Source organism: Saccoglossus kowalevskii, chromosome 18 (assembly GCF_978046115.1).
Source record: "Saccoglossus kowalevskii chromosome 18, keSacKowa6.1, whole genome shotgun sequence".
Lineage (NCBI taxonomy): Eukaryota > Metazoa > Hemichordata > Enteropneusta > Harrimaniidae > Saccoglossus > Saccoglossus kowalevskii.
In genome coordinates, this window is record NC_140658.1 from 3974488 (window position 1) to 4001161 (window position 26674).

Here is a 26674-nt window from a genome sequence, read left to right on the forward strand (position 1 = left end):
CTCTAACATTTATGATAGTTAGAATACGAGCGTCCTCAGCCCTACGTGTGTAACATATATAAATTTGGTTGTTCAGGATTATTTCAAAGTTGAGTTTGTGTTGTTTTCTCGAATTTTCACCGGCTCAACCGGCGTTCCACAACAGCGCGCACAGAGCCCATAGAAATACGTGTACAGTGGTGGGCGTCTTAGCAACGTGGAACGTCTTGTGACGTAGGTCCGCCCCGAGGATAACACAACAGCCGTACACTCACATATTACCTCAAGATTACAATACTGCATGTGATTTACGTTTTTGTTTCCTCTCCTGTCAATTTTAGAGACCGTGAATGCACTGTGATTTCCGTATATCTGTAGAAAATACAAAATTTAGGGGCTGCAATACTGGATGCAATGCAAACCGGAAGCTTACGGGTTCAAATTTGTAATTCTAAGTTCAAAAGTCAACTTATTGTCGGTGGTCTGTTTTCGGACCTTGTCACATTAGAAAATAGTCATGAATATTCATAAGTGCTTATGTAGTGTAACTTCATTTACCTGCTTTATACTTAATATATAAACGCCATCATCAGAATAGTTTGCATCGTGTACACGAACCGTGCATTTGAAGGTGGCCGTATGTCGTATCTTTAGTACAGTGACAGTTGGATTGTTAGTCCTCGTATAATATATAGTTAACTGTCAGCTACATCTCTGGCCGGGAAGAAAACTTCTACTGTACAATTTTGCCCATGCAACTATAACGAGCAATTTGACTGGACGATGAATATCTCAAGTATTGCCTGAGAGGGCGCGCTTGAATACGCGCTGCCAAAGTGTAGTGGTGAAGCGATGGCCGAATAAATAGACCTATAGTGAAGACGTGTAAACGTATGCAAACAACGGACACAAAATCGGAAACACGTGTATTCGCAATCTGAACGTGATTTGCCAGTACAAAGTACTACTTTGGACTTATTTTTATTTCAAATTTGTATGACTATGTGCCAGTATTTAGTTGTTTTCATATATTTAACTTGAATTTAATTTATTTCGAGTATAGTAAGTTTTGGTAATTAAGCTAAAAAGTCAGTTACGTGTTAAATAAAAACAACATATATAGTAGAAATAAAATAAAATATATGAATAAAAAAAAAATTGGTCTTAACAAAAACTCGGACAAAGTCAGTGAACGGAAATGACGTTTGTTGTTTGTTGCACACATGGTTTTGATTAACGGTGTTATGACCAATCCTCATTCACTACTTGAAAAGCAAACGTTATTGGGCCAATAAGTCGTGTACACATTGGTGCAATAAGATTATAATGAGGTCAAATATCACAGTCTCTAACTAACATAGTACAGTCAGGTTTGAGTGGTGTCTGTATTAATCGAGCAGAAATCCTTGACATATTTGCTAGCGAATGACTAAACATGGACGAGAAGGTAAGAATATATATTTCAGTAATTACTATCATATGTCAGTAATTCACGCATACACATTATTGTAACACAGTCTGGGGAAACAAATGCGAACATTAATGTAGAATTGGTAGTCAGATGACGCCATAATTAGGACATGTACACCAATACGGATCATCGGCATCTGCCTTCCAGTATAACTATCCGCCCCTTCTTGAAGTCTTAAGACACACATAGTTGAAAACATATAGGCTCTGCCCTGTGTTAAAGGTTTACACGTCTAAGGTTGACAACATACGCGGGTGTTGTCTGCATAAGTAAAAAAACTACACGACATACATATCAGGACGTTGATCTCATGTCATGTCGACCTAGCTGCAAAACATGTACAATCACATTGTAATTTCATACACTGTGTGGATGGAGCGTTTATAGTTTAAAATTTCAATTTAATGACAGCAACAGCTGGACACTGGTAAACACTGCCGTTACTCTAACAGCCAGTTAACAATCACTGGTTGACAACTGCAGCCAAGAAAACGAGTAATTGGCACATATCCCAAAATTATTTTTTAACTCACAGATTATCGATGAAACCGATCTTGATTTTTAAAGGTATAATGTTCACACTTACTGCTTCCAGGTTTATGAAGAGATGAACAGACACGGTACCACGAGAGCGGGCGATGCGTGTGTCCGGTTCTATTCAAGTTCGAAGTTTTATCTGTACTGAAAAAAATTTCAGAGATTGTAACTAAATTCCCTTTCAACCAATTGTTTTCAGTGTCCGCGTAGTACTTTTATTTCATAGATTATAAAACAGTGTGTCCAAATTCATGATGTGTTTAAAACCTACTGTATTGTATCATTGGTTATTACTACCCGCTGTCTCGGTTATCAATTGGTCATGTTTTAGGACTGTTTTGACCATTACATTACTGTAAAATATGTATTCAGTTCATAAACGGTGTCTAATCCGTCAGTAACGCAATGAACAGACGAGCAACACGCGCGTGTAGTAACAATGTGCCCACTTTATCAGTGAAGGCAAACCACAATAAAACCTGTTATTTATTATACTTACAAATATTGTTTACAAGGCATGCACTAACATTTACAGTGTAATTAATGGATATATAACACATAATATTCACTCCTGCCATGTACATTTCTCTGTTGTGTGTTTGCAGCTGTAATGAACTAGATCGAAATTGCGTTGATCCAAAGTAGCACATAAGGGCATTTACACATATGTCATGCCGGGTGGGCCTGGATTGAAAGTAAAAAAAAAAGTAACAAAGCAATCGTGTTCAAAAGCAGAAATCAACATTAAAAATGTAGAAAATATACATTTGGATAAATGTATTATGAGTTTATTAAGGAAACCTATTATTCCCGATTCAGTGAATGTAATGTGTTTGTTTTTTTGTAATTACAGAGAAACATATACAATGTAATAGACATGGGAGGCATGCCCCTAGAAGACACTCCAAAACAAGTAAGTTTACACGTAAATAAGTATATTAAAAACAATGTAACCAAACCAGGACACCTATTGTGTATATGGCTAGTTACGGTGTGTAGTAGTAGAGATATATCAGGGGGAAGTCTTCTCTTCGGGGTTCTCCACACGTGTCAGGGGGGAATCGGGTCTCGTCTCTATATCGAGTCCCCTCGAGGTGCGGGATCGGGGAAGTCACTTAAGCTTTACAGTCAAATAAGACACACACGACGAAATACGTTTCAACTCTCGTCTTAGTCGATCAGTCGAGCACTCTATAAGACACAGCGCCCTGGGGAAAAATCCCCAAGACTATCGCAAGGCTGAACCAAGACTCGCCCAAGACTGTGCTTAGACTCGCCCCAAGGCTCTCCAGGACTGGACTTGTCCTGGTCTACTCGCCAAGACCAACTAAAACTCTCTTTATTCATTTTCAAAACTCTAACCAATTACAAAGCAGTAAAAAGACTCTAGGGCGTAACCTTCAATCATAAAGCCAATCACACTAAGTACTGAATACGTCATATCTTTTGATTAATCGTTCACTACATTAATAACTACGGATACCAACTGTCAGAAATCGTAGTCAGAATAGCGACGGTTATCTCGTAATTAGTTTCAAATCACTGAGTCGAGTTCCGTCCAAAACTTCAAATAGGCCTAAACGATGACAGACATAACACAGCCATTCAGCTAATAATCAGCTAATTAAGTCGGTCAACAGATACGCGAAAACTAATTCATGACAGATAACCCAAATTTGCTTGATTTGGGGAAATTCAAACCGTATTATCTGGAGGACAATGTCTGTTTATTATTTATCACAAACCTTCTCATCAAATATATATCTTATTTCTGTTTTCGTCTGAGGGATTTATCAGTTTTGTGTACGTATGAACGAATGAAATAACGTAGGTTGCTCACGTAATTCATGTTGATACTAGCATTCGCTTGTACGCACGTTCGTGGCTCAGATTATCTATCCCGGATTGGGTTGTGTCCTCAGTGTTACACTTTGCACGTACAGTTTATACGCATCGTACAGTGTTCAACGTGAAGGTAGATTTGAAAGCTCGGTTGGATAGTGTAAACTGCTGATGTGGAATTCAAGCGTCATATTCATTATTAACATTATATATTTCGTATTACTATTTTTACTATCCTCATAGAGATCATTGGTGAGATGGATATTACTCATGGTAAGTATTATTGTGAAGCAATTATGAAATCTTGGATTCGCATTACGTATATATCTGTATGTATGTGGGTTAATATGATAGACCAGACCATACCGTATGGTAAAATACTATTACTCCAACATTCAAGTAAGACGTCCCTCTTCAGTGGGGTAAGCCTAATAATTGATCGTACAGTTTTTTCAGGATTTTTCTATCAAAAAAGCGAAAGAATTTAACAATATCGTGAACGGAAAGTTGTTATCATAGTGTTAAAAGAAGTATCATAGTGTTGTTCAATATTCAAAAAAGTGATGAGATATAAAAGTGTATTTTCTCTTCGATTTGTAGGTCGTATTGCTCTTTGTATTCATTGGTATTGGCATTGGTATTGGATATGCTATAGGCAAGAAATCAGAGCAAAGTGGACCAATCCTAGATGCCACGGATTCACCCAGTATGTTGAATAGTTATTCTGGTATAGGGATAGTTTATCAACAGTACATTCGTTCATACAGACATACAGTATAAAAACCGATATATCCATTTTCAACTCATACCCATAGATCGGTAAACATTTTTATTTGACGATAAATAATACTATATTCTTCATTCCAAGATAAAACAGACATATATAACTGCGAACAGCAACAATCGATAGGCGTAGTAAATGTATATCAGCAGTATATAAATAGATATGTGCTTAATTAGTCAGATCAAATAGCCAATTTAATTCAAATTGCTGTAATTATTTGAACAATATCTGATTAGTAGTAAATGTATTTGTTCAATATATCTCTCTGAATTAGATATTAATATAATTAACGAGGTCACATGATCCAAATCTCTTTATCCATATACAATATGCAGTTAGTAAATGCATATCTGCAGCAAATATGGAAATTAGATATGTGCATAAATAATGAAACCACGTGACCAGGTAATAGACACACTCAGTTGAACATATGCACCCAAGGCATTTACTCTACAATATGACAATCAACTTTACTGGCATTTTCAACATTAATTATATACAAATACACAGTAAAATTATATGATGGATTGAAACCTTTTATTCTCAAAATGTGACGATTATTCTTCTAAGTGCATGCTGATCAAATATCAGTTAGATACATTACACTGTATCAAGCTATAAGAATTTGACTTTACACCCTAATGGTTCAAACCCCAAATAAAATTCACATTATTCACATTATACTATTTGTTCAATCACTTGCTGATTAAGATTTGGCTTACTCATCAATAAACTCCATATTGTGAGTTTTAATTTGAAAAATGGTCAAATATATCTTTACCCATAAACCATTGCTGCAAAGAATGGCGTAATATGATAAATATGGCTGTCAGCAGCGATTGAAATTTTACCCATAAATTATTGCTGCAAAGAATGGTGTGATATAATGATAAATATTGCTGTCAGCAGCGATTGAAATGTACCCATAAACCATTGCTGCGAACCATATCACCTTCTTGTAGAAGTACACCCTAGATCTAACCCACCTGTATGGACCAACTTAGTAAATTTACCTTTGAGATATGCTTGAGAAATGATTTACTAAAAGCAAACTGTTTTACATTAATATGTGAATATATTTCATATCATTCATTATAGGCACAACCTATGATTCATGGTTAGACGCTCCGTGTAATGATGAAGAACAGCCACAATGTCCAACGGGGTACTACTTTTTATTTGTACATAATATTTCACATATGTTATTTAAACCAAAGTAACCAGTATTGTGTAACCAGTATGTACTTTAACAATTTTTGAAATATCAATTGAAGGGCGGTAGTCGTCGCGCTGCGCATGTGCGACATTTGTGTTGATTCTCCCACAATTCAATAGATATCACAATTATGAGGTTTAACTTAGGCGCGTCTTGCACTAATTAACGCCGGTGACACCTTCGATACATTCCAGTCACCTGAAAAATACCTAATTAAATATGGGTAACGTCTTAGTTTGAACTCCTTGATCTGTGCTTGATCTGCCCATGTATTTCGCGCATGCGTGGCGCAACGATTACCGCCCTTCAACCCAATAAATCACACTAATACATTCCTATAAATTACGCCCCCTGGTGATAGAATGATCACGTGACATCAAAATAACGTAAAGGTGAAGATAACATAGTTCAAATATGTGTTTGGTTGTGTAGTATTAATCCTGTAGAATATAGTTAAATCCCATTGAAGCGTTTCGTCACTAGAGGGCACAATTTATGTAAATGGTGTACAACAACACAGTTATACTTTTAATAATGGTCATTTTGTTTGTTTTAAGGTATGAAAAACGTCCCCTGCTGTTATTGTCCTTGGATGGTTTTCGCGCTGACTACTTACTTCGGGGTTTGACACCAAATATCGAAAAATTAGGTAAGTGTTTGAATCAAACAGTATTTTAAAGATCATCCCAGACCGCCGTGTTTTGGGTCCAGCCTCTTTGTCGTTTGTGTGAGACCCAAAATGTGACTAACTTCAAATATTGAAGTAAAATGTCGACAAACACAGCTTTCTAAAGCGCTACGCGGTATACGCAGATAGAATGCGCGATTTTATATTTTGGCGACGTGATAGCGTTGTATCTGGCGGCACTTGCCGTTACGTAAACTCTTGAAGTTTCCTCGAAAATTACTCGAGCGAAAAAGATACACACGCTGGTTGACAGTGAAGCTATCGTGAAATTTCATCAGCTTTGTATGTAGATGACGACATTAATTACATTAACTGGGACTATGATTAGTGACCAGTCAATCAGAGCTGCCAATTTGCCAGTGTGTAGATAAACTGCTCGTATTAACGTATTAAGAGATGATTTGTATTGTACTGTGTTACAGCAAATTGTGGAAGCCATGCACCATTCATGAGGGCGGTGTTCCCGACTGACACGTTTCCGAATCATTACAGTATCGCTACGGTAATTACAACACAACATCTCTTACTTTGACGTAATATACTCTTGTTGGTACCAGCTATACGTCATTCCGGGACGTCATTGTCACCGCCACACTGCTCCGAACACAAAAAAGCAACATTGCCAGCTTAGTTGTCGACCGGTTTGCCATGCCCGCCTGGAGATCGTTACGCGATTTGAAGTTGGGCCAGGACACAATTGATGGTGCGTGTCATAAAGTTCGTAAAAGAGCACATCTCAGTAGCCGAACAGCGCACTCGTAAAAGTAGTTTGAAGTAACAGTTATTATCATGTAACGACATCGAGACGCGCAAAATGAGCTAACGAGTCAGCAACTCAGCTGGCAATGTTGCTGTGTTGGTGTTCGAATCATTATGGAGGTGACAGTATCACTAATGAATTTAATTGTCAGCCTAATTACGTACACGGTATGTGTAAAACATACAATAGTCACACCTTCCAATGTAATTGTTCTTTTCGCATAGGGCCTGTATCCAGAATCTCATGGAATTGTGGCTAATAACATGTACGATCCAAATTTTAGGACGGTATTCAGTATTGGCAACGCAGAGTCCAGAAAATCGAGATGGTGGGGAGGAGAACCGGTAAGTAGAATAGCCACATGAATATAAAGTTTGCATGTATAAAATGTGTTACTGTAGTAAAAACACCTGTTAATGTTATGCAGCAATGTTTGCATGAAATAATCACAACACAGAAGTCTCTTTCACTCACATACTTTGGTTACCATGGCTACGTTACAAAATGTCTGATCTGATTATTAGATTTGGGTTACTGCTGAAAACCAAGGCTTGCGAACGGCAACTTATTTCTGGGTAGGATCAGATGTAGAGATCGCAGGTAACTTAACTCGTACAGTACACTGTGGGTTGTAAAACTGACGCCTGTCATTTACATACACGTAACATACCACAGTATCCTCCCGAATGCTTCCTTACCCAGGGCAAGGACTGACTTCCAAGCCCCGGAATAGAGTGCATCTCATGAACATGTAATGTTTAAAGCAGGAGGCTCGTCACCTGCACACGCGCGGGAATTGAGTCCAAAGCGACGATAACAACACACGCTAAAACGCAAAGGCTCATGGGTAGATGCTTGTTTGTATAATAGTAATAATAATTTATTTCCCTTTGCTTCCTCCGATAGAGGTATGAGAGAACTAAATAATATACATTACATAATACAAACGAAAAAAGCATGTACATGGAAGCGTCACACGAAATAAATTTATAAATTAGAAGAAATGCATAATAAGGCACCAGCCCAAAATTACAAAAAGCAAGTAAATAAATAAACATACATGGCACTGAATCGGTGGTCAGAAATGACCTGGCTGAATTAAAAACCGCTTCATTATATCTTTACAGAATCTAGAAATATTTAACAACTCCGATTCATTAGATGTGTTAAATAGCTGATACATTTTTAAAGTATTAGGTCTAATTCTATGATATGATTTCAAAAATCTCTCCCGTTTTTTACTCAGGGCCAGACACTCAAAGATATAGTGAAATTCATCACCAATTCATTACCTTGGCATAAGGTACAAATTCTATCATGAACGGCCTTATTTTGATAGCGACCTGTGACAATGGGCAAATTGTGGTTCCCACATCTAAATTGACATAATTGAATACGATGTACTGGATCGAGTATCAGAATGTAATCTGACACAGATAATGACTCTTTGATTATTCTATAAGTGGTACACAACCCATTTCCTAGCAGATCGGCATTCCAGTTGTGTGTATACATGTCCGATAATCTAAGTTTTATCGCTTGCTTAAGCCACGTTCTATTTACACTTGATCCAATCTGCCAAAGATTCGACATACCAGCCGTATCCAGAACACCTTTAATTTTTAACATCCAGGCTGATTTGTATATATCTCTGTCATGTAACACTTTTAATAAATTGTAGATTCTATGTGATAATTTGCAAGATTTACTTTGTATAATACTACTCCAAAAATGTATCATTCTAATTTCCACCAACTTACGAAGGGGACATACCCCAAGTTCACCGTATTCCATACAATTTGCAGTATTTTTGTGTACTTTGAGAAGCCGTTTACAAAACTTTAGATAGAAAGATCAGCATGACCCCATATTTCACATCCATACAATAACACCGGAACGATTAAGTGATGAAATAACTCCAGTTGTATGTCGATGGGTAGACATAATTTTTTTGCCTTCATCAGTAAGCTAAACATGGCACATTTGGCCTGGTTTGTCTGTTTACATATTGCTTTCCTGAATTTGTTATTATAATTGAATGTTATGCCAAGATAAATATAATCAAATGTTACTTCAATGGTTTCATTGCCAAACTTAAACGCAGGATACTTTTTAACTCTCCCACGTGATAAAATAACAACCTTCGTTTTATTAGCATTTACAGTTAAATGCCATTCGTTGCAATAAGTATAAACAGCATTTAGCGCAGATTGCAATTCTGTTTCTGATTCAGACAATACAATGGTATCATCAGCATATAATAAAGTGAATAACTTAAGAAATACTTCTATATCCTCATTACTTAAATATGTTTTAATCTCGCTAGCCATATATTTTAGACCATTATAGTGCTTACTGATAAAATACTCGAAATCGTTAAGATAAATAGCAAACAACAGTGGTGAAAGATTTTCACCTTGTCTAAAACCAACATTACAATTAAAGAAATCAGATTTATCGCTTCCGTCAATAACACAAGACTTTGCTTGGTTGTACATATTATAAATAACTGTAATAATTTTACCATTTATATGGTTGGAGATTAGTTTAAACCATAAACTTGTCCTGTCAATCAGATCAAACGCTTTTTTATAATCAATAAAAGCACAGTATACCCTTTTCTTATTATGCAAATATGAATCAATAACCGAGTGTAGGACAAATATATGATCTAGCGTGGAATATCCCGCCCTGAAACCTGCTTGCTCTTCACCCAAGGAACCCACACAATTCAAATAAAATGTCAACCTGTCATTTATAACAGCTGTAAATAATTTGCCTAGACAACTTAGTAGCGCAATGCCTCTGTAGTTGCTAGGGTCACTGGGATCACCTGTGTTCTTGAAAATTGGTTTAATACAGCCCATTGTCCAAAATGTAGGAACGATACCAGTGTCCAAAACTATATTAAACAATTGTACAATCAAGGATGTAATATCATCGCGACTGTTTTTCAGAGATTCATGTATAATTAAATCTACACCTGCTGCTTTATTATTATTTAACTTTTTAATTTGAGTCATAACCTCCTCCACTGTAATGCTAGTATTAATTTCCTCGATATTTGAATGGGTGATCAGTCTGGGATCAAAATTATGGACGTTTTCCTTATTGGTGGACTGTCCCAGATTTTCAAAATGCTGTTTGAATCTATCCATATCAATTATATTATTCTTATCATTAGTCGAAATTGAATTGTTTAAAACAGACCAAATTTTTTCTGGTTTTGATTTCTTCATCGTACGAAGTTTGGCATACGTTTTACGTCTGAATTCCCGTTTACATTTTGCAAGCAATTTTTTGTACCTTTTACTAATTGAGTGAAACACATTCCTGTCATTATCAGATTTTGTTTCTTTAAACACTTTTTTTGCTTTTATATATTTAGATCTTAATTTGTCGCAGTCATTATTAAACCATGGATTACTTCTTCGTTTATAATTAAATTTATTATTGATTCTGATTTTAACGTCTTTCATCATGCCAAGTTGTTTAGCGGGGTTAATGAACATGTGACATATCTGGTTGACGAATTCATCCATTTTAACCTGGTCCAACTGACCCGGATCTATTGCAGTGATGCTAGCATTAATCTCCCTAATTGTATTTTCATCAAAACAATCTTTATATTTCTGGGACAAGTTTGGAATCCACTTGGGACGTACGTGAGTAGCAGTGTTATTACATTTTGTATTGGCTGATATATCGACAATTGGGGTTGCATTGGATACATAGTTTGATTTCAAAGTTAAGCATATAGGACTGTGCTTATCCGATAATAATTTATCAAAGACATCAACATAGAAATTAGTAGCATTTATAAACAACTGAGGTGAGGCAAGTATATAATCTACCAAACTCGAATCAGCACAGGTTAAATTGCCACATCCAAGGTCATCCCCAATACGTCCATTCACAATATGGATATCTAAACTTTTACATAATTCAACAAGTTTATACCCATTGTTATTTGTCGATTTATCACAGCTGTATCTATCAGTACATAAGCCTAGTGACTCCATGTCAAATTTTGTATTACAGATATCACCATTTTCTTCAATGGCTATAACACCAAAGTGATCAGCATTTAAAAAAATCGTCTAACAAACCAGTTCTAGCATTATGATCTCCAACCAATAAAGTCGGCAAATCGTATAAACACTTAATATTAATCAGATCATCTGCGATATTGTATACAATGACACGCTATGGCCATATGACGCATGCGCAGGTGACGACTCCCCCGCTTTAATTACTATTTTTGCACTGAAATTTATGTACGCATAACTACCTTTTGGTCGAAAACAGGCTCATCTAGCAAATAATGAAAATGTGAAATGCTTTTATGCAGAAAAATACAGTATTTTCACCAAGTAAAATTATATTTATGGTTTATACTTGAGTCGTTGACACACTGAATAGTTTCAGCTTTTTTTCAGTCATAAATCAAGACAAATAAAATGCAAAAATATAGAGAATATAATTTTCTTGTCAAAATCAGTTCTCTGGAAATTCAAAAATTCAGTAGCGTACGTGAGCTCGCTTCTGACATTGTAACTGACCCACTTGGGTATCAATCGGAATGCGTTTTTTTACTATGTTGAAAACTCGTTAAAACAAGTGTTTACCTTTATGGTCATAAATCCCATAATATGCGCCACCTCCTCGTTAATATGTCTGCTTTAGTTATTCCCGAGAGCTAGATTTGAAACATTAACGATCACTTATATCAGAAAGTATTATCTACACAAATAAACGATTAACTTCAAAAACTTGTAACAATTCCAACATTATGTATACAGATAAACATTTGGCAGGTCGTAATCTAAGTTTGTATTTCCACAGGTGTACGGCCGACTTACTGGTTTCCATATAACGGGTAAGTCACTTTGCGTTCTCAAATGAATCCCACATAATAAACCAGTGTTTAATAATCAACATAATATACATGTATTCTGGTTTTCGCATGCAAAATATTATTGATGTTTGGGCACAAATGGCAGAAATAACATCTAAGGATTAGACCAGTTGTTATGAATAGTTTACAAAATTATTAAAACTTATGGCTGTCATTTTAATTTACAGCAAACATGAAAAATAAATACGTTTGACGCATTAATTTTACTAGTGGTTTATAACATTTGTTGACGCACCCTACAGTTATCTATGAATCTGTATCTAACCCCGTCAATGATTTGAATAGTGGACGTGTTTGCCAACCGTCATTTCCAATCTTGCTGCATAACTACGCTCTGGAACCATGGTGATAGCAGTGATAACATTCCCATAGTCCTTCCTCCATCGATGTGAATAATTTTTGTTCCTACTGTAGTGACACAAGCTATGAACAGAGAGTTGATATTGTTCTTGGATGGCTGACAATGCAAGAAGAAAAAAGGTGAAAGTGAATGATATAATTATGATACCTTATCATACATCACTGGCAATGACTTTGACATTCCTGTACAAGGCGCGGAATGTAAATTTATTATTTTGTGTATACTAGAAGAAAACGTACTAATAATTCAAAATTACGTACGTATTGGAGGCCGTGGCGTGTGTGTTTTAAAATGACGTGTGCATTTAAAAATGACGTGTGAATTAAAAATGATATGTGTCTTAAAATGACGTGTGTGTTTTACAATTATGTGTATTTAAAAAAACGTGTGTGTGTTTAAAAATGACATGTGTATTTTTAAAATAATGTAATCATTTTAAAACACACACGCCACGGCCTCCAATACGAACGTAATTTCGAATTATTAGTACGTTTTCTTCTAGTATACACAAAATAATAAATTTACATTCCCCGCCTCATATCCTGGACTTTGAGTAGCCCAAAAAAGTATGTGTATTGTACTGTGTCTGTGGCTTTGTTCACTGGCCAGATACAATAGATACAGATGTAGCAACGAGGTAGAAGTTCACTGAGATTAACATAACTTTTCAACACAGTTAAGTGTCCGTGTATGAAATTTATTGTTCATGATATCAATCGTTGTCAAGATAATGTCACCATCACCGAAGTAAACTCTCCTTGCTGTGCTTCACTCCAAATCTTGGATTTGTACTGAATTCAATATGAATGTTTGAAAGTTTTACAAGACACTTTCGATTTCGACTGGCAAAATCACAAGCACCATTGTTTTACATTCCTATAATCCTTTGCGCAGGCTCAAAATGATGCCATCCTTTTAAATAAAAACCTTACATCAGTCATAATTTATAATATAAACACCCCGACTAAACGGAAATTAGTAATCCACGATAACAACTAATAACAACTTCACAAATATGCAATTACGTGATCCGGATATCAAAACTAAAAAAAAGGCGAAATTGTTTCATAAACAAATACATTTTTCTTATAGGCCTAGTTTAATCACTCTTTATTTCGATGAGCCTGACCACGAAGGACATGACACGGGACCGTATTCTGATGAAGTAAGTGTGTCTAGTAATATGTCACAATCAATCCAAGTACACATAGTGATACAAATATTGAATCACATTTTATAACAACAACATAGTTGTCATGGCATTTTTTTGGTTTGTATTCGGCGAATTAAACTTGTTATTAGTACAATATTACCATTCAATGTTAACGGCACTCATTTATTCCGATACCACAGTTAAACGTAGTGCTACAACGTGTTGACAAGACTGTAGGGGACTTGATGGATGGCATTGTTAAGGCAGGTCTGCATAATTGTATGGATGTTATCGTGTTAGCTGATCACGGCATGGCTGAACGTAGTTGCGATAGAGTATTCTTCATGGGTGACGTAAGTACAGGTCAAGGCTAGTCAACTTTTATAGACAAGATCCGTTATTCGTTATAACATAATTAACAACTGATTGAAATATAGACACAATACATAGGCTATAACCAATCAATTATGCATGAATAAGATATTAAATACTAAATATAAAAATAACAATGTGCAGCGCGACGACTACCGCGCTTTAAGAATTACAAATGACTATGAAAGCAACATTAAAATTGCTTGCCTCCTTAAGGAATGGTGGTAATGACCTTAATATTGATGATGCTAGAGCGGTAGATGAAGGTTTCATAAGTACTATGGTCGCTATCACTGGCCCGAGGGTAGCCAATATGTGATAATTACTATTATAAACTGTGTTAACATATACGTTGGATATTTTCTTACAACACCCATTTATGTGCTCATTTTCAGTATATTACGACAAGTGAATACTATTACAGACTCGGTGCAAATGCACGCCTAGAACCCAAATCAAATGGTGAGAGGTAACTTTTATTGTTACTGTAATGCAATAAGTTTATACTGTGATCTGTTGTATTTTATTTCCATGAACTGTACTGTTCTTTTCAGCAAAATTGAAAGATCCACACGATATCGTTGGCGCCATGCAGGTAAGGCTGTAAACCGGGAAAGCACTTCAACACTGACATACCGATGTTATCCATGTATCCTGTAGATCATACTGTGTTCAAATAACATCTGCCACGGCCACATAAATCAGTTCAATGTCACGTAAATTAGTTCAATATCACGTAAATCAGTTCAATGTCACGTAAATCATGCCAATGTCACTTAAATTATGTCAATATTGCGTAAATCATGTTGATGTTACATAAATCATGTTGATGTCACGTAAATTAAGTCAATGTTACATAAATCATGACAATGTTACATAAATCATGTTGATGTTACATAAATCATGTTGATGTTACATAAATCATGTTAATGTCACATAAACCAAGACAATGTCACATAAATCATGACAATATTACATAAATCATGTTGATGTTACATAAATCATGTTGTTACATAAATCATGTTAATGTCACGTAAATTAAGTCAATGTTACATAAATCATGACAATATTACATAAATCATGTCAATGTTACGTAAATCATGTTGATGTTACATAAATCATGTTGATGTTACATAAATCATGTGATGTTAAATAAACCAAGTAAATGTCACATAAACCAAGACAATGTCACATAAATCATGCCAATGTCACATAAATCAGGTCAATATCACATGAATCAAGTCATTGTCATATAAATCATTAATGTCACATAAATCAGGTCAATGTCAATGTCACTTAAATCATGTCACGGTCACGTGAACCATGTCCCTTTTGTTTAGTTCATATTCTGTGTATATCATTTGTTCATTAAACTACTCAAATATATTTCATGTCAGTGTGAAGAGAACCACGTGACTCCTTACGTTAAATGGGAACTCCCTAAGAACTGGCATTACTCCAACAATTTACGAATCGACAACACTGTTATCGTAGCAGACAACGGCTGGACCATATCATCGTGAGTAGCCTTCAAACAGAAGCGTTTCAAGGCAATGTAAAGCACTTTTGTCAACTCTATGCTTGAATTAGAATATCAAGTTAATCAATTTTCCTGATTTAAGTTCAACATATATGAAAGCACCTTACAACAAGTCATTATTATTGACATAGTCCCCGTTATAATTAGACTGAGTTAATATTTGAAGATACATAATGCATAGCGTGTCTTGATACATACCTAGAGCAAAACGATTCTGAACTGTTAAACCTGAAATAAAAACGAACACCAGTCGGTCATTTTGAATAAAATAGTAAAACAAAATTGCATGCATTAGTATAACCCGTGATGAGTAATGATGTCAGCCTAGATATTCCTGAGAAACCATTAATGACACGCTGGAATATTGTACTTCAATTTAGAAACACAATTGTCCACCGTTTAGTCAAAGAATAATGAAACGAAAAACAAATAGAGTTGTACATGTATAATATTAGACCTTACCTTGTTTTTTCTTCCAGCGTAATCAGTCCACGTGACGCATAGCAGGAAAAAAAGTTATGAACTTATAAAAATAAAGACTTTGAATTGGCCGCTAGTCGGCCATTTTGAAACTGATATATCTAAGTGACGTATCATACCAAGTCATGGACGCGGAGAAACGGATAATGAAATGTTTGTGAATAAAGTGCTTTAACTAATTTATTCACACAGAAATAATGACTCAAATTATCAAGAGAGATACTGCTCTGGAGGGACTCATGGATATGATAATAAGGGCGAGAGCATGGGAGTAAGTAAATATAATGTCAATTTGTATTCTAACATCGCTACCTACTGTGACAATGTTTTGGTAACTACAATAGATACTTTCTTGTGCAGGCATTATTCTTAGCTCATGGACCATCGTTCAAGCAACATCAACAGATTGACACTTTCTTGAATATAGAGTTATATAATTTGATGACAGGTATTTATTTATTTATTTATTTATTTATTTATTTATTTATTGATTGATTGATTGATTGATTGATTGATTGATTGATTGATTGATTGATTGATTGATTGATTGATTGATTTATTTATTTATTTATTTATTTATTTATTTATTTATTTATTTATTTATTTATTTATTTATTTATTTATTTATTTATTGTTCAATTTTAAATAACATTCACGACCTTGCACTTGAAATGTGTCAAATATGCATTGCTTAATTTGTCGAAAAAAAACAAATATTTTATGTGATTATATTTAGATATTCTTGACATTGAACCAGCCCCAAACAATGGAACGCCAGGATCGCTTAATCACATACTGAGGAACCCTAAGGTCATAGATGAACCCGACAAAGATGACGCACTTACGCCAATAGAATACAGCTTTCCACAGGGAACTGATTATGATGATAGAATTAATGAAGACACGTCACACTGCACATGCGCATTACAGGTGACTATGAAACAAACCATCATACCAAGGGAGATTTCTCAATACGGCTAGAAATCGTACGCTAGCGTGATATGACTGGTCCATACGCAATATATTTTTATTACTTTATTGTTATTTGTTGTGTTATTCATATTATTATTTTTGTTGCTCATTCATTACGCAGCACCAGCTAAAATTTCTTTCTTTTGAAATGGTAGAATGACACTTCTAAAGTAGCAAATTCCGTTTGTTGTAGTTTCAGCTTCGATTAAATGGTCGATACGCGAGATACCCCCCCCCCCATATTAAAAAGGACTGCACAGATCGACGTATAGAAAAAACACTACATGTTTAACTAGGTGATTGGTAGGAAGATTGAAACGCATCGAAAACGCTAGAGTTAAAGTCGCTGTCTTTAGTCAGTGCACATTGCTCATGGCAAAACTCAAATTTATTTTTGCTACTGTCAAACCGCATTAGGATGTATAAAAAATCACAGTTCTTCAACACAAAACTTGCACATGCGTAGCGCCACGACGACATGAGTCAATGATGCTTCTATCGTTTTTATCATTCATTAGGATGTTAGCAAATCCATCAAGGATTTCGATAAGCAACTGGATTTAACGTCAACTGAAAGTGAGTATTAATATAACCATTACCAGTTGCCAACACTATTATATACAATACTTGGAATATCTCATACGTCATAGTTCGTTGACATTCAATAAAAATGTTTAACTTTGTAATATTTCAGTTGCCAAATCCCTTGCATCCAATGCACCGCTAGGGCGCCCTCTAGTGGACCATGACACGAGTCATTCCGTGATGATTCAGCGAAACTACATCGTAGGATACAATAACGAGTTTAGAATGCCGATGTGGGTTACATATTCGGTGAAGAAAGAGGTGAGAGTCTAAGTTATTAGCGTATATTGACTCATGATTGTGCCATATATTGACAATAACATTATTTGTAGTGTCATATAAGGACAATAACATTTTCACCTTTCAGTTAAACCTTTTCGTATGGTGCTATATATGGGCAATAACAATTCTTTGTAGTTCCATGTATGGGCACTAGCCACTCCCTAAAGTGCCATTTATGGGCAATGTTCATTCTCTATAGTGCCATATATGGGCGATAAACATACCCTGTAGTGCCATATATGGGAGATAACCATACCCTGTAGTGCCATATATGGGCGATAACCATACCCTGTAGTGCCATATATGGGCGATAACCATACCCTGTAGTGCCATATATTGGCGATAACCATACCCTGTAGTGCCATATATGGGCGATAACCATACCCTGTAGTGCCATATATGGGCGATAACCATACCATGTAGTGCCATATATGAGCGATAACCATACCCTGTAGTGCCATATATGGGCGATAACCATACCCTGTAGTACCATATATGGGCGATAACCATACCCTGTAGTGCCATATATGGGCGATAACCATACCATGTAGTGCCATATATGGGAGATAACCATACCCTGTAGTGCCATATATGGGCGATAACCATACCCTGTAGTGCCATATATGGGCGATAACCATACCCTGTAGTGCCATATATGGGAGATAACCATACCCTGTAGTGCCATATATGGGAGATAACGATACCCTGTAGTGCCATATATGGGCGATAACGATACCCTGTAGTGCCATATATATGTGATAAGCATTTCCTGAAATGTCATATATGGAAAATAACCGACCAATACCATTGTCTGTTAAGCCACAACATTTTCGCCATTCCGTATTTTAAAGGAGAAACGTGGAAACGCTGAACCTATTGAAGACTGTACAAGACCGGATGTTCGTATTCCAGATGATAAATCAGCTGACTGTGACGACTACACTATGGCTACTGCTGACAATATAACAATGTCATATTTGTACCAACCAGGTATTGTAATAGTTTAGTTGTAAAATATGTTTTATATAAAGATCTCAAGATAATCGTATACGTGGGTGCATCCTTTAAAGCTAATTCTGCACAAACTGACTGTTGTTTGTTCGTGTATATGCAAGACAACTACAAATGTGTCGAATTCGTTGTATCAACTCGGACAACTCCTGCGCCACCAACGTTAATAATGGCAGCTGAATGAATCGATAATCTGATAATATATTATAGGTTTTTCCGAGGTTTTAGAAGACCAAATGGACGCATTGATATCATCAAATATGGTTCCTCAGTATACAAACTTTGTTACAGGTTAATATTTATACTCATTTTATTTCTCATTTGTTTTTGAAAACAGTTTGAATTGTTATACAACGCAAACTAAAATAGTTTGATACTATCTCCTTTAGTTTTTCTCTTTTTATAAATAAGGCTATATCGAAATTACAGGCACATATACGAACATATAAACCTGAAACACGAGATTCAAAGCTCGCAACTCGGCAAATATCTCTCGTCATTGTAAGCAGACGTGCTTCCCGTTATGACACGATTTACGAAGTCATTTGTGTGCTTATATACATATGTATTATTATAGATATCTGGCTGGCAATGGAGGAAAAGATCAAAGCATGGGCCGACAAATACAACGGTGTCAATGTAATAGCCGGTCCTGTATTTGATTATAATTATGATAGCTTGCAAGATAATTTAGAAATTATAGATGAGAATGGGTAAGTAGAGGGCGCTATTAATGTATTCATTGTAGCATTTCCTCCTTAATTTTATTATGACGTAAATCTCATTATTACAACATATATTACTTCCGTTTATGTAACAATTAATTTTCTGTAATTTCAGAATTAAGTACGGGGCTGTTGTTATGCCCACACACTATTTTGTTGTCGTATTGCGATGTAATGGCACCACGCCGATTGACTCGTGTGCAGACGATTATGATTCGATCTCGTTCATCATCTCACATACAGATGGTATCAAGACTTGCCAGGTAAGATTTTCAGTCTTGGTTCAGTTTGAGACTTTTCCTTGGATCGATTATTCACGTAATCCAATCAGGTGGTCTCATTGGTTCGACCGCCAGCATGAAATATACGTCCCTGGTGTATTTGAATAAGAAAATGAATGTTTTCCGTCTAATTCTAGAAAACTGATCGGTATTTACAAACTCAGCTGGCAAACATCAAAGATGTCGAGGTTATCACCAAATTACGTCTTGTTCCAAATCTACCAATCATTAAATCACTTCATTTGAAGACGAGGTTAACATCGGATCTGTGGGATGATTAGCAGAGAATTTATCATCGTCAATTATTCAAGTCTAAAGATGACGTCATTTTCGCACTTCAGTTGCAAGAGCCATGTAGTTATTTTTGGTATGATGCAAATAATAACAACGCTACGCAGTCATTAATTTTAAGTGCTATAGATTTTCACCTTTCAGTTAAATCAATCTTCAATTTCAGCAATTGAATTGTTTTTTTCCAATCGAAGTTCATGACATTCGACTTGCGTAAGCAACTATTTTTAAGTTGAATTTGATGAGTATTTTATTATTTAATTAAATATCGATGAGCTGTTTTACTTTTGTACTAGTCTGCTGTAGTGTGTATTTTTTCAATTCATATTTAGAAAAATTAAAGACGCCCATAGTCGATGTCTTTTATTTTGATTGTTTCCTTAATGACTGCAAAAGGAAAAGCAATTCAGCTAAGCACATTCTCTTACCATGTCGCACTGAAATTGTTTTTTTTCAAAGCAGTTTGTCAACTTTTTTTGTATACTGTCATATTTTCAAAACTAACTTGGCAGACAACTTTTCCGCCTTCAAAACATTTTTGCAGATAGTTTTCCATCTCCTAAAGCGACTTTTTCATTCTATCCGGCTGCCACGCCTTCCAAAGCAACTTTTCGTATTTTACACACAAATCCTACTCTTGTAAAAACAAGTTTACCAACTTTGCAGACAGGTTTCTTACCATCCAAAGCAACTTTTTTCAGCTTTACAAACGACTTTCCAGCGTTCCGAATTCCAAAGCAACTTTCCAACTTTACAGTTTTCCAATCTCGCAAAAACGATATTCCCAACTTTCTAGAGCCAACTTTACCGCCTGAAAACTATTTTCCTCTTCCAAAATGACCTTCCGTCTTTGCAGACGATTTCTCTCCAGGATTGAAGTCGTACTCAGATTACCAATATATTCACGGTACTCAGAATACCACGTTGTGTAATCCAGTGTTTATTATTATATTCAGGCTAATATGTTGGGCACGTGTTATACAAACCAATATCTGGTATTAACTGGTGCTAAGTATTCATCGAAATACAAGTGCATTTAGTTAAACAATTAGATCCAAGCAAATATTTGTAAGAATACTGTTTGCTTATATTGTTGTAATTGTGTCACTGTTTAGGCCAGACTTTTTTTCCTTGTTTCTCGAGTTGTTTTAAGGCAATTCTTTTGAGGAGAGCGGAAAAAAATTATTTCCTTTTTTTCGTTAGATTTGTGTGATTCTCAAAGAATTGTAAAGTGAGATAATTGATTAGAAGAGAAAAAATGAAATAAAATTTTATTCCATTTATAACTTCGGTACTTTGATCACGATACTCCCACGAAAATGTAACTGCGGCGGGCGGTAAAAAATGAAGATAAAAATAATATTTTTTTAGCAATTTTTTGCGCTTACAAGTCGGCGGGCGCGAGAAATTATGCTGAAATAAAATTTTAATTTTATTTCATTGTTGGTTCCTGTTCATTCGGCGGGTTCACGAAACGAGGGATAATAAAAGTCTGGCCTCACGCAGCAAAATTGGAATAATACGAGGTAAACATGGAATTGCATATACAATACATGCGAGAAGAGTTGGAGTTGTTGCTCCACACTGCAATAAAATAAATGTGTCCGGTGACGGGAGCAGCTTGTTTTGAGCAATCCATTGTTGTCTCTATGGAAACAGAATTACCTAATTGATATCATACTAGCATCTGTAGAGTATATACTAGAATTGTTTTGAAGATGCAATTAAATTAAATTAAATTACCACAATATGTATACTATGAGGTTATTTCGAGGATATCTTAAAGTATGCACGAAGACAGTACAGTGAAAGTATCGACGCGCAGAGGAGGTCGATGCGACGGCGTACAGTCTGAGTGCATACTTTGAGGTATCCTCGTAATAACCTTATTATTATACAAAAACAAGTTCAGAACAGAATCAGCGAACTTCTTTGTGTGGAGTCCGGTCAAACCCTGGTGGCAGCCATGCTTAAGCGCATTATCATTCCATAATAGACCATTTTCCGTACACTGCGAGAATCACGCGTTATGCGTGAAATCGAACGTAAAAACAGGACAAACAAAGGTCATAGCGTCGTAGTCGCGTCAAACATCGCGTGGGATTCGACAAACGCGAAAGTATTTCGGGGACATTTTCATGCTTAATAATGTGCTGTCCACATTTCGATTAAGTGAGGGTATTCGGAAGCAATATTCCTCTGTCGAAGATCGGCCGGTCAATGTAAGCTGCGAAATAAAGAAATTCTAGTTCAAAATCAAATCGTTCGATTTTTGCGGCAGACGTTCGACGCGCGTCTTTCATGCATCTCGCGAGATCTCGCAAAATCACCTATTGGAATTCGCATGTCTTTATATGGTAGGATGAAAATACCTTGTAAAATACCGCAAAATTACGGCGCGCTATAACTTATGATGGCGTTACGGTGACAGATGTATAATACTCGATAGTAGTACATAGTATACGTGAGTGGACATGATATCATTTTGCTATGAACAGGAATATAAAGACGAATTCACTCAAATATGGCTCATATTTTGGAAAGAAATTCATAAACTACAAAAGTAATTTGGTTAGAATGCTGAAAAATGTGTATATAAGTATATTATTTTGTTGATTCTATTAAAATTGATTTTTATATTAACTCGCATACACAAAACGAATATCATGTCAGTAACACACACACCACTGTGTGGCATGCACTCAGGTTAAGACGCAACGTACTCTATGTAGGACAATCTCATTACACAAGGTGTTCACAATTCAACAGTTCCCATAGTTATCTCATATTACCATCTTTCAAATATACAGCAGGTCTTTCTATTGAAATGATATCAGGTACTCAATCTATGTTACCGATGAGGGCGTGCCAGAGTATTGTCATTAATAACGTGAATAATATTTTTGTTTTGACATTAAATTCGAATATTTCCAAATGTATAGATATTTTTATCCATTTTGCATATTTTTAGATTACAAATACATCTATTTACAAGAAGGAGCAATTTCTTTTACCATATACCACATAGCATTATGGGATTATTTTTTGTGCAAATAAAATATGTTAATTTACTAAACCACATATAAATATGGTTGATGTTAGGAAATTACACTAAACAAAATCTACGTATTTTCATCCATTCGTTTATAACCTTCCCTCTGCCATTCTTTTATATCCCGGCTATCCTATCTCATCGCCTGACTTCTTCAATTCTTTCTTTAGCCATCGTCATAATCATATCGCCGTTCTTTCCTTCTTCTTTGCCATCTCTTCGCCGATATCTCTGCTTTATTGTCTCCTTTTGCGCCACATAATTCTCCATTTTCAACAAACACATACGGTTGATAATTATTACATAGATGCAGGTGGAATGGGGTGTTGTTCTACTTTGTATCGTAAACATTCTACGTACTAGTAGTCTATCTGTTTAAAATCAAATCAACGATTTTGATGTACTTTGAAAATCAAATTTCTATTAACATGGAACTTTTCGCACACTGATACAGTCAGAGCACAGTCTTTGTAATAATAAACACAAATTGAGAATTATAACTGAGGAAAAATCTGTTTTAGTTTATAACACACGATAACAATGGATATGACGTAATTTTCAAAATGTCCAAATAGTTTAAGATTCCGTGAATGACCTGTTTATTGTTATATGTAAACAAAATTATAATACCTGCAAGAACGAGGCGTATGCCTTTCTGAATATATTTATCTTCTTACCATGTTTACCGAATATTCAAAATGTAATATAATAAAACTGCAAATTTAGATAAGTTTTAACAATGTTGATAGTATTGACCTTGAACTTGAAGCAATGTTGAACTTGTCAACTTGGCTGACATACATAAAATAAAGACAGCTGCTGAAAACCCATATTAACAACAATTTTATCTACAAACTGCATTCTCTCTTCTGAAGTCATTTTGAAAATAACAGTTTCCCCTCCGACTTTGAATGATGGCGTCTGTCAAATGGAGTATTACGTTATTGCTTACACGTATAATACATATTGTCATAGCGGATTGTCATTGGTGGTGGTGTCCCGAGGATCCAGAAGGGAAGGTCGGTCCCCTATGTAAGTGTTTTACCGAAGTGGTTATTTGATATCATCATACTAGCATTTAACGCTGTTTTCTGTTATCGGCAAGTATTCGCATATTATTCCATGATTATAGTACATTGATACAGTATAGGCCTATAGCGGGTAGCATAAACGTTATGATCGGAACTGTGATACCGACTGAGTACCGATACTACCAGTGAATGTCACACCCGTGTACATTGGGTGAATAAACGAGACCTTGTAAAAATCTAAGTTAAGGTAGAAATGCAGTTTACCTGACAGGTATTTTAATTAGTTAATTAGGAAACAAGGATGACCTCTCATGTCCACAAAACTATATATTTTCGGAAAGCTTACTGTAAGAATTTTAAAATTTTGTTAGTATTTTTTTGTTATGGACACTGTAGTTTGAAATATGCACAAACATGTGCTTTTTTCGTCAAAAATGATTTAAAAAAATAGCTTCTAAACTATGCTTCTGTTGCCTGTCAAAATTGGTTTACAGGTACATCTGTTTACTATGAAAAATATGTCGGCATTGTTAACTTACTCTGCATGTTTGCATGAATTTTAAATAACTAATAAATCGTACAGTCAAGTATGAAATAATAACATCTTAAGATACTTGTGAAACCTGTGAAAATATCTGCTACATGCTTTAATAGACTATCCATTGTTTTCTCGTTGAAAGTGGGATACGGTGCTGATCCTGACATGGTTTCCGTCAGTGGTGTGTCTGCTGGGGCTTACATGTCCATACAAATGCACGTAGCATACTCTGCTAGCATCATGGGATCCGGAAACGTGGCTGGAGGTTGGAATACGTCACTTCCTTATCCACACTGTGTTGTTTATTTTGGTAAAATGTGTAAATCTTTGGAAACAAATTTATAACAGAACGTGTCTCTCGCTAAATATATACAGGACCATACCATTGTTCTGAGGGGAGTGTACGGACTGCATTGAGTTCATGTATGGATAAACCGGAAGCAATTGATGTCGAAGGTTTAATAAATTTTACATTTGATAAAGAGGCGTCAGACGAAATTGATCCTGTATCAAATTTAGCCAACCATAAAACGTGGATCTTTAGTGGAACAAGAGATACCGCCGTCGATCAAGGTAATACAATGTTTATTTTTTTGAGTAAACACATATATGACGGAATAAGGAAAATCAATGATTATAGAAACATGTATCTCAACTATATAATGACATATATTGCACTTACACATAACAGCAGTATTTTTAGCAACGTTTCTGAGTTGGGTATTGGTAGCATCAGATTTGTGTCAAAATATACATATACAAGTCTTTAAGTCATAACATATCGTTTATTGGCTTGTATATAGGTGTATCAGTGGCGCTGGAAGATTACTGTAAATACTTTATGCCAAGAGCAAACATCGCAACAGACTACAGCGTGGCGGCAGGCCATGCCATGGTAAGACATCAATATACTAATTAAAGCGGGAGGATCGTCACTCGCGCACGCGCTAGAATTGAGTTCTAAGCGACGATAACAACACACGCTAAAACGCAAAGATCCATGCGCAGGTGACAACTTCCTCGCCTCAACACTTGCATGTAACAATATCTAGCAATTCAGTCAGAAAATAGTGAACAGGTGAATTCAAATATATCAGAGGTTGATACCAAAAATATATGAATATGTGATTATTCTTGAATACTTACAGATAACAGAGCATTATGGGAATAAATGCAGCGATCAAAGAAACCCGTACATTAATGGCTGTGACTATCCCGCTGCATATTATATCTTGGATCACATATATGGTGGCGCCCTCAAGGTAACATTTCCTATCTACCCTTCTTTCTTCGCTGGTTTCCGGCGTCCTTTGTGAATGGCCAGTAGGACGCAGGTAACTACTAATCGCCATATTGTTCCATTTGGGCCTGTTTTCCGGCCGGAAGAAACGCGACTGAGTGACGTAATTTGAAAACATTCCAAGTTCCGTTCCCAGGGGTTCCGTTCTGCGTAAACGTGTCTGTGATACTACAATAAAGCCATGCTCATACATACTGCCTGCTTAGATTCATATGTTTGAAATGTTTCTGACATTCCTGTTTCTGTGAAAATTTATAACAAAAGAAACAGTTTTTTATTCGCCCAACTTTCGAAAGTAAAAGGAAACCCCTGCTCTAGAGCCACGAGCGTAAGCGCTGACGTCAGGTAACCAAAGGAAAGTGATGGACCAATCGGAATGCCGGATTCGTTACTAGTTACCGGCCTCTTGTGGCTTGGTACGCCATGACACTTGAGGCGGAAACCAGCCAACCCTTCTTTCTCTACTATCCTCGGGGGCGGACCTACGTCACAGACGTTACGCGTT

The 26674-nt window shown here is 35.9% G+C and overlaps 1 protein-coding gene across 2 annotated transcripts; it reads left to right on the forward strand.

The window, feature by feature from the left end:
- The first annotated feature begins 1270 nt into the window (after positions 1-1270).
- LOC102800943 (venom phosphodiesterase-like) lies at positions 1271-20614 on the forward strand. Of its 2 annotated transcripts, XM_078014018.2 has the most exons (26): positions 1271-1426; positions 2841-2900; positions 4073-4102; positions 4430-4535; positions 5712-5778; positions 6387-6478; positions 6940-7019; positions 7502-7621; positions 7802-7877; positions 12123-12156; positions 12610-12675; positions 13649-13721; positions 13910-14062; positions 14477-14543; positions 14636-14676; positions 15479-15600; positions 16294-16372; positions 16462-16549; positions 16838-17031; positions 17592-17649; positions 17768-17919; positions 18792-18930; positions 19162-19242; positions 19529-19664; positions 19792-19939; positions 20095-20614. In XM_078014018.2, exons 1-26 carry the CDS (start codon positions 1415-1417, stop codon positions 20236-20238), a joined length of 2418 nt encoding a protein of 805 aa, XP_077870144.1. In that variant the 5' UTR covers positions 1271-1414; the 3' UTR covers positions 20239-20614. The 2 variants fall into 2 exon arrangements, with proteins under 2 accessions (XP_077870144.1, XP_085349493.1); XM_085493367.1 differs by lacking the exon at positions 7802-7877 and having other exon boundaries at positions 7561-7621.
- Positions 20615-26674: the final 6060 nt, after the last annotated feature.